The sequence below is a fragment of the Mandrillus leucophaeus genome, unplaced genomic scaffold (genome assembly GCF_000951045.1).
Source record: "Mandrillus leucophaeus isolate KB7577 unplaced genomic scaffold, Mleu.le_1.0 Scaffold38, whole genome shotgun sequence".
Taxonomy (NCBI): domain Eukaryota; kingdom Metazoa; phylum Chordata; class Mammalia; order Primates; family Cercopithecidae; genus Mandrillus; species Mandrillus leucophaeus.
Window position 1 is genome coordinate 2111942 of NW_012104031.1, and position 14465 is coordinate 2126406.

General features: G+C 52.1%; 1 protein-coding gene across 1 annotated transcript; it reads left to right on the top strand.

Annotated features, from left to right (window-relative positions):
- Positions 1 to 1341: 1341 nt before the first annotated feature.
- Positions 1342 to 11934, top strand: REN (renin). Its single transcript, XM_011990455.1, has 10 exons — positions 1342 to 1477; positions 4576 to 4726; positions 5307 to 5430; positions 6073 to 6191; positions 7170 to 7366; positions 9400 to 9408; positions 9967 to 10086; positions 10431 to 10572; positions 10832 to 10930; positions 11572 to 11934. Exons 1-10 carry the CDS (start codon positions 1380 to 1382, stop codon positions 11731 to 11733), a joined length of 1221 nt encoding a protein of 406 aa, XP_011845845.1. The 5' UTR covers positions 1342 to 1379; the 3' UTR covers positions 11734 to 11934.
- Positions 11935 to 14465: the final 2531 nt, after the last annotated feature.

A 14465-nucleotide genomic window follows, 5' to 3' on the forward strand; every position in this document is an offset into this window, starting at 1 on the left:
GAGTCCAAGCTCATATTACTTGCCACACAACAGCCAATAAGTCTAGAGACAAGGTGTTGTGGCAAGGAAAGCTACCTTATTCAGAGAACCAGAAAACCAAGAAGATGGTGGACCATCATCATAAAGAACCATCTGAAGTCAGCACGAATGTTAGGCTGTTTTTTGTATTAAGGGAAGGGGAAGAAGAAGGGGATTGCGATCACGAGGTGACTGATGACCACAGACACCTGGGTGGCAGCAAGGGTCTGAGGAGGTTGTAAAGCTTCCTTTTTCTAGGTCAGGTCACAATGTTCCTATAAATCTTTAACATAACATTGTTATTTGTCTGTATATTTCCTTATCTCCTTGGGGGTTAGTTTGGGGAAAGGAACTGTTACCATCTTTTTAAAGTTGAACTGCAAGCTAAACTCCTATAACTAGCTGATCTACATACAGAGTTAAGCAGAAGATTTTAACCTAAAGGATATTACCCCTGGGGATCAGAGGCAAAATGGAGTCAGTCATGCTAAGTCTCCCTCCACTCTTTTTCTTTTTTGAGATGGAATTTCACTCTTATTTCCCAGGCTGGAGTGCAGTGGCATGATCTCAGCTCACTGCAATCTCCGCCTCCTGGGTTCAAGCAATTCTCTTGCCTCAGCCTCCCAAGTAGCTGAGATTACAGGTGTCCACCACCACACTCAGCTAATTTTTGTAGTTTAGTGGAGATGGGGTTTCACCATGTTGGTCAGGCTGGTCTGGAACTCCTGACCTCAGGTGATCTAACCACCTTAGCCTCCCAAAGTACTGGGACAGGTGTAAGCCACCGTGTCCGGTCCCTCCACTCTTATAATTAAACCAGCTGTTGCGTCTCCTGCCAAGAAACCAATTGTGAAGATTCACCATGTTCTAGACGGGAAAACAGCTGTAGACTGGGAGAGGCCAGTCAGGGACAAAGCCAAAGTTAATATAGAGGATGGAGCTCCTAGGGTATAGGGGTTGGGTCTGGGCTAGGGAGCTGGAAACCTAGGTTTTATGCTTGTCCCGGTTTTGACATTGGCCCTGAGCAGTGCTGTTTCTCATCAGCCTCTGCCTGCTCCAGGGGTCACAGGGCCAAGCCAGATAGAGGGTTGCTAGCGTCACTGGACACAAGATTGCTTTCCCACAGCTCCCCTTCCTCCAGCCCCTCTGCTCCACATCCGGAAACCTGGGTACCCTTCACCCACCTAGCTCTGTCCCACAGTGAGATTTATTGCTGGCTGCCCTGCCATCTGCCCCAGGGTAATAAATCAGGGCAGAGCAGAATTGCAATCACCCTAAGCATGGAGTGTATAAAAGGGGAAGGGCTAAGGGAGCCACAGAACCTCAGTGGATCTCAGAGAGAGCCCCAGACTGAGGAAAGGATGGACGGATGGAGAAGAATGCCTCGCTGGGGACTGCTGCTGCTGCTCTGGGGCTCCTGCACCTTCGGTCTCCCGACAGACACCACCACCTTTAAACGGTAATTGGTAACTCAGGCAAAGAAGGGATGGGAGGGGTGCAGGGTTCCCACCTTCCCAACACCCTGACTTTTCCACGTGTGCTGTCATTCAATCCTTACAATCAGCTGGACAGGGAGGTATGGACCTGTTCAGAGAGGTCAGGTGACTTGCCCAATAAATGACACTAGTAGTGAGATCTGGAAGCTGTGTCTTTCGCTTCCTGCCCAGAGCACCATGCTAACTAAGCACTGTAGAGAACTCAGAAGTATTAGGACATGCCCCTTGCCCTTGAGGAGCTCACAGCCTGAATATTAAGAAGTGTATGGGTGGTTGGGCGCTGTGGCTTCTGCCTGTAATCCCAGCCCTTTGGGAGGGCGAGGCAGATCACTTGAGGTCAGGAGTTTGAGACCAGCCTGGCCAACATGGGGAAACCCTGTCTCTACTAAAAATACAAAAATCAGATGGGCGTGGTGGCAGGCACTTGTAATTCCCAGCTACTTGGGAGGCTGAGGCAGGAGAATCGTTTGAGCCTGGGAGGCGGAGGTTGCTGAGCCAAGATCGTGCCACTGCACTCCAGCCTGAGTGACAGAGTGAGACTCCATCTAAGAAAAAAATGGGGGTAGGGGGTGGGGCATGGGTACAGACTGAGCCACTGCACTCCAGCCTGGGTGACAGAGCCAGACCTTATCTAAAAAAAAAAAAAAAAAAAAAAAGACTGAAGAAGGGGAATAGACAGCATTTGAGAGAAGGCCTCACAGAGAAAGGGGCTTTCAATCTGGGGACAGCAGATGTGACCAGCAGTCCTGAAGGTAGGAAGGCACATTTTAATCACGGTAATACTTGCTAAGCCTATAAAATGCTTAGGGTGTCACAGGATCTTTTCACATGTCTCATCTCAAGTCATGCCCCCAACAACTCAGCATTCCCACTTTGCAGATGAGGACACTGAGGCTCAGGGAGGTGATATGTAAGAGGCTAAGCCACAACACACACTGGGCCTTTTGCTTCCAAAACTGCTTTCCCTTGCTCTGAGGCTCTCAGAGAGTAACTGCCGGGTTGTGAGCACTGGGTAAGAGGGTGGGTACTTCAAAGCAGCTGCACCCCAGGATAAAGGCAGAGGAAAGTAAAAACATCTTCCCCTGCTGTTATCCAAAAGAGAAAAAGAATGGAATTGGTTAAGGGGTGGAGAGGGAATCCAGCTTTTGAAACAGAATTATAGGAATTTTGCTACCTGCTATGTGCAGAGCATCATGTGAGGCACTTGGGACAGCTGAATGAATGAGCTGCTTCTCAAGGTGAACATGTACATATATATGCTCACAATTTACATGTATTGAGCAGTGGGCACATGGTTTCATCTGCACAGTGACTCTGAGGTAGGTACTACCATTAGGCTCATTTTTAGAGGGTTTAATGGAGACTTAGAAGAGGTCCAGAGAGGTTAGGTAGCTTTCTCAGAATGACACAGGTGGTAAGGGGATTCAGGCATGCCCCCTGCAACCACTGTCTTCACCACCATATGGCACCAGTTCCACATGCTGTACAGTGCAGGCTGTGAGACCCAAGGAAAAACAGAGCAGAGGCCCAAGGGAAGGTGAGGCCAGTGTGGGCTGGAGGCCTTGGGGCAAGTTTCTTGGAGGTGGGTGTACATGTTGGGGCTTGGAGGACTAAAGAACCTGGGGGGAAAAGGAAGGGGAGAAGGAAAGGATTTTCTGAAAAGGAAATGGCAAAAAGTAAAAGTCCAAACCATAGGCTGCTGTGAGTAAATAATGGGAAATGCAACCTCTTTGGGGTCAAACCTCTGACCCTCCATTTTCCCATCTGTAAAGTGGGAGTAATAAAATCATCCACCTTATGAAAGCAAATAAAATAATGATTGTGAAAATATTTTGGTAACAGTAAACTGTGATAGGAAGATAACAAATCATTTCTGTTACGATACCATGCTGATAGGCATAAGAGTTGCATTCATGTCCATGGGCAAAATGAGAGTAAGTAGAATGCATGGGACGCAGGAAGGATGTAGGAAGGAAAGGGTAGTGTAAATATAGGAGGACTGGCCGCTGAGAAGAAAGTAGAAGAAAGAGGGAATCTCCTTGTGTATGGGAAAGTCTATTGCAGAGTTAACTTGGGCTTCCATCCTGGGACCTTCCGGTGAACAGCTAGAGACATCTTCCTCTGGGCTTTGGCAAACAGCCTTTACGTCGGGACCCAGGGGGCCCTATATGGGAAATAAGGCCAGATACATGCTCTGAATCCCTGCTTCAACATTTCTGAGTCACCTTTGTCCCCGTGAGCCTTCATTTTTCTCATCTATAAAATGGATGACAGCTAGCTTGTTGGAGAGCTCTCAGTAGCAACTCAGTAGAGTCAGTTTCCCAGGTCTCTTTAATTCTGCCTCTCAAAGGTGATGGGAAAACATCTGGACAAGAAGCCAAGGGACTGGGACACATCTCTCCAAGGACGAGGTGCACGGTACTCTGAAGATGCTGGCATCTCTCTGTGCCCAACCCAGCTCAGGGGATCCTCTCCACCACAGCCCTGGTTGGGTGCCTGTCCCCTGGTGTCCTGGAGACCTCGCAGCTGCTGTGGGCATCTGCTGCCACCTAGTGGCCTCCCATGGCACTGTCTCCCCACCAGCCCCTAGTTTTGACAGGGGCACTCCCTGGCATTCATCTCTTCAGAGGGAATGTCTGTGCCTGTTTCCCGTCTGTCCTCCTGCCAGCTGGAGTTCCTTAAAAGCAGTCATGATCGTTATCTTTCTAGCTCCAGTTTCCAGCACAGTGAGGCACAAAGTAGTTGTTCAGCAGGTGATTATGGAATAAATGAATGAACGGACCAATAAACAAACAGCCTTGTCTAATTAAAATTAGGCAACAGAAGGAAGTCACTTCAGGGTTATTTAATCCGCGGGCAGCTTGACTCCTCTAAATTGACTCTTGACAAGAGGTAACTCTTATAAATGCTCCAGAGGCCTTCAGGGACAGAGGTGATTTCCAGGTGGCTGGGCTAACATTAAAGGTGGTTGTACTAAAAGCAGGGATTTGGCCTCAGGGACTCTACCGTTATGGTGGGGGTACAGCACTTTTCTATTTTTGCTTCCTCCACCATGAGCCAGGATCTTCCTCAAGAGGATGCCCTCAATCCGAGAAAGCCTGAAGGAACGAGGTGTGGACATGGCCAGACTTGGTCCCGAGTGGAGCCAGCCCATGAAGAGGCTGGCCCTTGGCAACACCACCTCCTCCGTGATCCTCACCAACTACATGGATGTGAGTGCCTGGCCCAGCCCCTCGCTCCCTCCCTGTCTCCTTTCCCCCACGGACCTAGGGCTTTCTTTGCCACGAGACTCTCCCTTCCTATGCTGTGTTTGACGAAGGCACTGAGGAACATTTCCATTTTCTGGTTGGAAAGCCTGAGCACAGAAGACAGGAAAGCACTCAGGGGCCATTCAGGGGCAGGGTTAGGTTTGGAACTCAGCCCAGGCCTTAAGCCAGGTGTCACAGGTGGGTGGGAAGGGGGTGTGTGACTCAGGTGGGGGTTTCTGTGACCTGGTCCAGCACAGTCTGACGGCTTCCTGCCCCAGTAGATTCTCAAGGGTCAAGTTCGCATCCTGCTTCATTCTCAATGTTTTGATTTCGCCATTTTGTCTTACTGAGATTCCCACTTTCTGGGATGCCATGGGGCGATGTTAAGCCTCCTACCAGTTCCTGCAGGACAGCAGAAACCCCGAGAGGCTATAGGACCTCACCTGGGCCAAATCTTACTCTGACAGCCAAGAGTGAAGCCAGGCAAGACCCCAAGACCCAAGGTCCCCTGAGCCCCTCCAGCCCTCTCTTTTTACCCCCACAGACCCAGTACTATGGCGAGATTGGCATCGGCACCCCACCCCAGACCTTCAAAGTCGTCTTTGACACTGGTTCCTCCAACGTTTGGGTGCCCTCCTCCAAGTGCAGCCGTCTCTACACTGCCTGTGGTGAGACCTAAGACCCACAGTGCCTCTCCCCAATCCCCCTGCCCTACTGTGCATGAGCAATCCTGCCCCACACCTAGCTCCCATCCCTCTTGCCACCAAGGGAGTGCCTTCCTCTCTGCCTCTGTACCCACTGACCCTGACACTTAGGGGAGAGAGGAAGATGTCTCCCATTTTTCTGATATAGCTACCAAGGTTTTAAAAAAAAAAAAAAAAAAAAAAGAAAGCTCCAAGAATCCCTGACCACCCAGAAGGCTACTTCCCAGTCTTCCTGAGATTGAGACAGGACTGAATTCTCAAACCCATCCCAGGCACTCGGAACTCTTCCATCCCTAGTCTTAATCAACAACCTCTTAATGGGCACTTACTCTGTGCCCAGCATCTTCTCTGGTGTTATCAGTGTTAGTGATTACATTCCTTCATTTAGGACAAAATTATCGAGGTATGGGCACATTAGGGAGGCCCAAGAAACCCAGTCCTTGATTGATGAAGCACATATTCCAAGCCTCCTGACCCTAGAGTCACTCGTCCCTGTACCTAAGCTAAGTCCTAAGCCACACCAGCCATACCCACAATGCACCCTGCCTCTGAATCCCCCTGTCTGGGCCACTCTTGGACAAACCTAAGCCTCTGTCCCCCTGCCAGTGTATCACAAGCTCTTCGATGCTTCGGATTCCTCCAGCTACAAGCACAATGGAACGGAACTCACCCTCCGCTATTCAACAGGGACAGTCAGTGGCTTTCTGAGCCAGGACATCATCACCGTAAGTGGGGTTGCCCTAGGTCATCTGCTCCCAACCCCTTCTGTCCCCAGGCCTCTGCTGACCCTCCAGGGGCCATACCTGCGAGGAGGTGCACTACAGCCCACTTGGAGCCTGGGGAGCTGAGGAACACCCTGCTCTGCCACATCTGGCTGTTGCTGCAAAGCAGCAGTACCTATGGGGGAGCAAGCTTGGGCTACGGGCTTAACTGTTGGGTGGTTTATGGATGTTTTTGCATCTGACTTGCACGTAGGGCTTGTCGTGAGCCCCATGGCTGCAGTCAAGTAACTTGCCCAAGTTCACCAGCTCTGACTGGGCTACACCCTAGACTGAAATCCAGGGTCAGGGTCAGGCTGAGTTTTAGGGTCAGGCATAGGTTTTAAGGTCACAGTTGAGGTTGACTCTGGGATTCAGGTCAAGTCCTGCTTTTTTTTTTATTTGGCCCATGTCTGACCCTTTCCCCATTCTGGAGTTTCTCAGGCCCTGCTCCATCAGAGTTAGGGGAGGGGCACACATGGGGCCTGACAGAAAATCAGGGTGATTCCTGCCTCCCTCCCTTTTTCTGTGAACTCAGATATAAAGAAGGGAGAAGGGCAAGGTTGGCTGTGCTGAAGAAACTCTCGCCCATGATAAGCGTGGGGGCCAAGACCTAGTCCTGCCGGGCACAAAAGGCGGGCCACTGGGGAGGGGGAGGCGCTCTTGGCAGCTTTTCTTTTGCTGCTTGGCAGGACCACCCTCTCAGCCTCTGCTGTCCAATTCCTGGTCAACTCCAGCTCTCTCTCGGCTCTGTGGCACAGACGTATTGGCATACACATTGGCGTACACAGAGTGTGTGCATGCAGAGTTGAGGAAACACTCTTACCCCAAATTCTGTACCCTGAAGCCTGTGTGGCCCTGGGATCCCTAGTGTGGAAGCCCAGACCAGACTCCAGCCAAGGAGCGGGCAGTGGGCTTGGTCTCCTCTGGTCCTTCCTCCCACAGGTGGGTGGAATCACAGTGACACAGATGTTTGGAGAGGTCACGGAGATGCCTGCCTTACCCTTCATGCTGGCCGAGTTTGATGGGGTTGTGGGCATGGGCTTCATTGAACAGGCCATTGGCAGGGTCACCCCTATCTTCGACAACATCCTCTCCCAAGGGGTGCTAAAAGAGGACGTCTTCTCTTTCTACTACAACAGGTGGGGACTGGGACTCCAGGGGCTGAGGTGGGGGGAGAGGAGGGGAGAAGAGCTGGGGAGTGGAAGGAGAGCCTGGGCCAGAATTGTTAAGCGTTTGTGATTAGATGACTGTCAATCAATATCTAGAGCTGTACTGGCCAATGTGGAAGGCACCATTGAAATTTAAATTAATTCAATACAGTTAAGCATCAATTAAGCATTCAACTGGTGGCTCTTAGTTGCACTAGCCACATGTCAAATGTCTGGCAGCCGCAGTGGCTAGTAACTACGGTTTTGGACAGTGTGGATAGAGAACATTCCCAGCTTGGCAGGACATTCTAATGGACAGTACCACTCTGGAGCAAGAGGAGATGTAAGGTGGGGGTGATGGGAAATAAGGGATTACTGTGACCTGGAGCCCTGCCTGTGAGGGCCATGGCTCCTCCCACACAGAGACAGCCAACTTCAGTCATCCATTAGATCCTTCATTTGTTTGCCCACTCATCAGTTCAGTAAATGCTATGTGCCAAGCACTGTGCGAGGCTCTGGGGGTGCAGCAGTGAACACAGTGAATAAGGCAGAATCTGTACTCCCCTACCCACATAGAGCTTACAGGCTAACAGGGAAGACAAGACATATTCCAATGTAATGAGTGTCACAGGCAGGCAGCGAGTGTGGTGCTGAAAACCATGGATGCTTTTCAATTCTAGGCTGAGCTTATATGCAGCTCAGCCAGCGTTGGGGAAGCTGTTGTCAGCTCTTGAACAGGGTTGGGCTCTATTCCAAACTGCTGGACTCAGAAAGATGGCATGAGTTGGAGACAAGAGAGCTGGAGGCAAAAGGGGCCAGGTGCAGTGACTCATGCCTGTAATCCCAGCACTTTGGGAGGCCAAGGCAAGAGGATCGCTTGAGCCCAGGAGTTAAGGCTGCAGTGAGCAGTGATTATGCCACTGCCCTCCAGCTTAGGTAACAGAGTGAGATCCAGTCTCTGGAAAAAAAAAAAAAAAAAAAAGTCAAAAGGGTAAGAACATAAGGCCAGTGGCAAAAAGAATAGAGGAGAGGACCAGAGTTCAGAGAAATCTCACAGTAAAACGGAGAGGAGTCTCTGGTGTGGTGATAGAAAGGGAGGCCTTGAGAAAAGACCAACTGGTGGCTCTGCAGTCAGGGGTGGTCTTTAGAAGAGCCATTTTAGAGGAGGTGGGGGCAAGGCCAGATGGCAAGCAGTTAAGAGGTGGATGACGTGGGTGTCAGGAAGTGGAGGTCATGAGATGTAGGTTGCCCTGGGACATTCAACAGGGAAGGGAATGGGGGGTGGCGTGGGGGGTGAGATCCAGAAGCAGAAAAGGAAGGGTGGGTGTTTTTAAATGCTAGAGGATGCTCAAGTGATGCCTGTAGGTGGAGGAAGAAGCCAATGGAAAGAAAGAGATTAAAAATGTGGAAAGAAGAGGAGCTAAATGGGGGCACTGGAGTTTGAAGGCCATGAAGGAGATGAGGTTCCAGCAGACAGGAGGAAGCCAGGCTTTGCAGAGGAGAGGGCTGGCTTCTTCCTTTATCTTGGGATGGGAAGGAGGGAACATCCAGAGACATCCTGAAGTATTGAGAGAGAGGCAGTAGGGAATTTGTGCTAGCACATACACATACATTCCGAATTTATAAAAACACAAGTAGTTTGCAGTTGCACAAAATAACATATGCACACCTACACACCCATGCACACATGTGCATGTGTGAATTCCAGTATGAATTCTGGACAAACACATCACACACACATGCACGGCCTGGAGACTAGGCCTACAGTAGTCCCTGAGCTAAACGCAGTGTGGAGGAAAGGAAGGCGAGGGGAATCAGCTCCAGACGGGGCACCAGGAGCCTGGCTCCAGTCCCCCACTTGTTCACTCATGGACTGGGTAACTTCAGGCAAGTGACTTCGCCTCTTAGTGATTCCATTGCCTGAAGGGCAAAGAGAGTAGATAACACCCACCCTGCCAAACAGCAGGGCTGATGAGGCTGGCAGGAAATGAAGCTTCCTTTCTGCTGTCTCTCTTTCTCTGCAGAGATTCCGAGTAAGGAGACAAAACCCCCACATGGCTGTGACCTTCCAGTACTCCCTGAGCACCTGACCCAGAATTCCACATGCCACCGGCCCAAAACTCACATCAGCAAGCCCAGCCTCCGCTAGATGCCGAAGTTCTCTGTCCCTCCTTCCTGCTCTCTCCATGCCCCCTGCCCACACCCAACAGCCTCCTCAGGGTCCCCTCCCCTGCACCTGCTCAATCAGCAGCAACCCAAGAGTGAGGGGCGTCCATTTGTGTCTCGTTCACATCCACTCACTGTTCTTGTACCTGCTCCTTTTCTGTGACCTCTCTGGGGATGCTTTTTGGGGAACAGCTGGACTACCCTGGAACAACCTCTGGCTGGGCTTGGGGAGGGGAAGAAAGGCAGAGAAGCAGTATGTTCTGCATGCTTCCCAACGACAGCTCTGAGCCTGGCTGTCTGTCCCATATTCCGCTGCCCTAGGGCCCTCTGTCCTGCCTGGCACACTTGTGCAACCTTCCCCGATTGCCTGAGTCGCTGGGTCCCGGAGGTTATGGGTTTCCAAGAGCTTCTGATCTTTCCTTTAGGAATGCCCAGTCGCTGGGAGGACAGATTGTGCTGGGAGGCAGCGACCCCCAGCATTACGAAGGGAATTTCCACTATATCAACCTCATCAAGACTGGCGTCTGGCAGATTCAAATGAAGGGGTCAGAAATCCTCAACCCTCTCTGGGCTCCAAAAATTGCTGATGTCATTGAGGTTGGGGAGGGTGGGAAGGACAGCGTTACCATCCTGCCCTCTTTCCAAATGCAGCCACTTCTTAAGCACAGCCACCATTTGCTCTCTGCCTGCTCTGTCCAGGCTGGGGAACACAGAAGGGAAGGGCCTGGGGAGAAGTGGTGGAGGGCGACAGTACCTTCCCTCCTCCATTCACTGCCTCAACGGGCCACCACTGTGGCCTCCACCCACCCACCTACACTCAGGAAGGACATGCAGCCTGGAGGTGCCCCATCAGCCTTCTGTCTGTCTGTCTGACTGTGGCCTCCCCCAGGGTGTCTGTGGGGTCATCTACCTTGCTCTGTGAAGACGGCTGCCTGGCATTGGTGGACACTGGTGCATCCTACATCTCAGGTTCTACCAGCTCCATAGAGAAGCTCATGGAGGCCTTGGGGGCCAAGAAGAGGCTGTTCGATGTAAGAAGCCAAAGAGGGAAGGTGCTGCGGGTGGGGGGAGCGCCACCTGGTATCGGCTCACAAATCCCCCAGGCAGATGAGGCCATCTCAGGCCTTCGCTTGTTCACCTCACACTCTCCACACGTGTGGCTGGTCACCCATGGAGCGGGGCACTGTGCCCAACCCTCTCCAGCAGAGAGGCCAGGCCACCAGCGCAGGACTCCTCGTCTGCTGAGACGTCTTCCATACTCAAGGAGGCTCCCTTTGCCCCCCACCCCAGTATGTCGTGAAGTGTAACGAGGGCCCTACACTCCCTGACATCTCTTTCCACCTGGGAGGCAAAGAATACACGCTTACCAGCGCGGACTATGTATTTCAGGTGAGGTTCGAGTCGGCCCCCTCGGTGGCAGGGAGGAAGGCTGGACAGAGACCCTCAAAGGGGGACAGATTACAATGCATAGATCATGTTAGAACTGTAGTTCTCAAACTTGGCTGTGCATGTCACCTGGAGAGCTTTGAAAAATCCTGGGACCTGGGCCACATCCCATACCTATTAAATTAGAACCTCTAGAAGTGGCACCTGGGGTTCAGTTTCCCTAGGTGATTCCAATGTGTGGCCATATTTGGGCATCACTGTGCCTGTTCCCTCATGTCCAGTTTCTCATCAAATACTCCCAATAATCCTATGCCCCTATATTCTTATCCTCTTTTCATAATCAGTAGGCTTAGAGAAGTTGAATAACTTGTCTAGGATCAGAAGCTAAGGCAAACTGTAATCTCCTGAAGGAAGCACGGTGCCTGACGCATTGTTTGCCTGGCATCTAGCACAGGGGCTAAACACAGGAGCGGTGCAGTCCACAATGGGGCAAAATGGCCAAGATGTGAGGGAGGCCCAGTGTGGCTAGGGGAGAGATGGAGGTGAGAAGGGGAATGTTGCTGGAGACAGTTGCTGGGGTCAGGCAAGGTGAAAGGAAAATGGTCATGTGCTGGGTATGGAGAAACTCTCCCCCTTCCTGCCAGGAATCCTACAGTAGTAAAAAGCTGTGCACACTGGCCATCCATGCCATGGATATCCCGCCACCCACTGGACCCACCTGGGCCCTGGGCGCCACCTTCATCCGAAAGTTCTACACGGAGTTTGATCGGCGTAACAACCGCATTGGCTTCGCTTTGGCCCGCTAAGGCCCTCTGCCGCCCAGGCAGGCCCAGCCTTCAGCCCTGGCCCAGAGCGGGAACACTCTCTGAGATGCCCCTCTGCCTGGGCTTATGCCCTCACATGGAGACACTGGATGTGGAGCTCCTGCTGGATTTGTGCCCTGACCCCTGCACCTGCCTTTCCCTGCTTTGAGGACAAACAGAATAAAGACTTCCATGTTCACAGCCTGTCGCATCCGGGTTCACTAGGGTTTAGAACAGAGGGAGGGGCTGCATGATCATGTGTGGACAGGAATGTGACACGGACAAGCTACATATTCGCCTTACACAAAGGTTCTTGCGTGCAGGGATGATGCCATCCATCGGCCATCAACAGGACTCAGGTGGAGCTGTTTACACAACCTCGGGTGGGAAGTCTGAAGAGAGCTGGAACCAAGCTCCCTCCAGTCCCTCAGGGACCAAGGCCAATGCTGTGGCAGTAGACTGTGGGTCAGAAAGTTCACCCGGCTCACAGAAGCCAGCTCTGAGTTCAGACTGCTCTGCTGAGCATGTCAGCCCTGTCTCTTGTCCCTGCAAAACTCCCCTCAGCTCTCCTTATCCACTGCAGATGCCCCCGCCCTGCCCCATGTAGCCATTTACACAGGCATTCTAAGGCACTACCACCTAAAATCATAGAACACCAGAGATCCAGGCAATACTTCCACTTTACAGGTGGGGAAACTGAGGCCCAGAGAATGGAAGGCCTTGCCCAAGATTACTTGGTCAAGAATCAAGTAGTGAAGAATACTGAAAGATAGTGAAGAATCAAGACTGGAACCCAGCCTGCCTGACTTAGGTCCTGGAGGCTTTCCACCTCATCATAAGCAGTTGGTACTGTCATACGTACAGTGCTTCATGCACGCTGGTACGGGGCCACATGCACAAGCACACAGGTGCACACACACTGCTATCCTCCATCCCATCCACCAGGGACTCCTCAGACTGAAGTCTCTTCTCCCACTCTCCTTGGGCTGTCTTCAGGGCACGTGTAACTTGGGGAATGAGAAATCAGCATCCACCCGGAGCCACTGAAGTCATCACTCTTCACCATAGTTGCTCACCTCTCTTTTGACAGAAAGTTGTGAGGCATTGAATGGCTCAACCAGGCCCTCAGTACCTCTGGGAGCCATCTGCAAGAGTCCCTGAGCAGTGCCAAGTGCCAGAGCCTGGGCTTCAGGGCCCTGGACTCCCACTTATTCTCCATGTTTCCTTGTCCTGCGCAGCTGTACTTCCTGACTGCAAAGGAAGTGTTGGAGGCCATTGTCTTTTCCAGCTCCATCCCGGAGCTCCACGACCTTAAGAAGGCAGGCATGACTCCCATTATCTCCTTCACTGTCCAATATGGTAGGCACATGTGGCTATTTACACTAAAATTAAAAGTAATTAAAATTGAATAAAATCGGCAGGGCGCGGTGGCTCACACCTATAATCCCAGCGCTTTGGGAGGCTGAGGAGGGTGGATTACCTGAGGTCAGGAGTTCAAGACCAACCTGACCAACATGGAGAAACCCCCATCTCTATTAAAAATATAAAATTAGCCAGGCATTGTGGCACATGCCTGTAATCCCAGCTACTCGAGAGGCTGAGGCAGGAGAATCGCTTGAACCCGGGAGGCGGAGGTTGTGGTGAGCAGAGATCGCACCATTGCACTCCAGCAGCCTGGGCAACATGAGTGAAATTCCGTCTCAAAAGAAAAAAAATTGAATAAAATCAACGTGGCTAGTGGTCACTGCATTGGACAGCAGATACAGAACATTTTCATCACTGCAGAAGTTCTGCTAGGCACAGCTGGATTCTGGACAGCAATAAGCATAGGAGCCTCGTAGTCAACAGGTTCTGGGATAGGCCAAAGGGATAACTGGGAAAATAGGAAAGGGCCCATTCTCTGAAGGTGCTTTTCTGGGTGGGGCAGTGAGAGACAGTGACTACTGAGATCCCTGAGGCCTCACTACAGCAAATAGGGCTGGCAGCCAACAGAGCCCTGCTCAGGAGGTGGCAGAGAATGACCAAAGGAGAATCTGGCTAGTGGAGGGACTTGCCCCTGAGCCGGCCTCGCCTCTCTGCACGTCTCCTCCCTGCAGCAACTCTGCCCTGGGACACCTTGTCACCCCTTCCCCCTACTTCTCAACCCCCAGCCATCACCACGCCCTGCTTTGGCCCTGCAGCTGTGCCAGGCCTTTAGCTCTCCTCCCCAGGACACACGCAGGGTCTGTCCACTTCACACCCCAAATGCCCAGCAAAGCACTGGGCTCGGGGACACCCACTTGCCTACTACCTGGCCCCATTCACATGCTCTGGATGGGACGGAGGCTTTAACTCAGCCTTGCCCCAATTCCTGCCCAGGAAATGCCCAAACACTCCAACGCCCTGGCTGTTCAGTGGCCTGCCAGGGGACAGCGCAGTCTGCTGGACTGGCACACTCTCACCCCAACGCTATCACCCAATGTTCCCTCTCCAAGGGCTGTGTTTCTGTCGGGGATGGGAGGTTGCCTGGGTGGTGGGTGGGGGCTCTCTGCAGGGAAGGACCTTTGAGATGCAGCAGGGGCCGCCCCTGCAGAGCCATTTCCCGGGGTCCGGGGACTAAGAGACAGAGAGCAGGGGCACAGAGGGGCGAGCCAAGTTGACGTCGTGGGAGCAGCGGATCTCTCTATTCCAGGATGAGATGGGGGCGCAGGACGAGCCCTCCCCCGCCTCCGCCCTAGGCTACCGGGAGAGAGCTG

Excerpts from the sequence above, each read along its gene's own strand:
- REN (XM_011990455.1), top strand. The coding sequence starts at position 1,380 with ATGGACGGATGGAGAAGAATGCCTCGCTGGGGACTGCTGCTGCTGCTC. Across the intron at positions 4,727-5,306 it reads TCCTCACCAACTACATGGAT|ACCCAGTACTATGGCGAGAT; the intron begins GTGAGTGCCTGG and ends TTACCCCCACAG. Across the intron at positions 10,573-10,831 it reads CCAAGAAGAGGCTGTTCGAT|TATGTCGTGAAGTGTAACGA; the intron begins GTAAGAAGCCAA and ends CCCCCACCCCAG.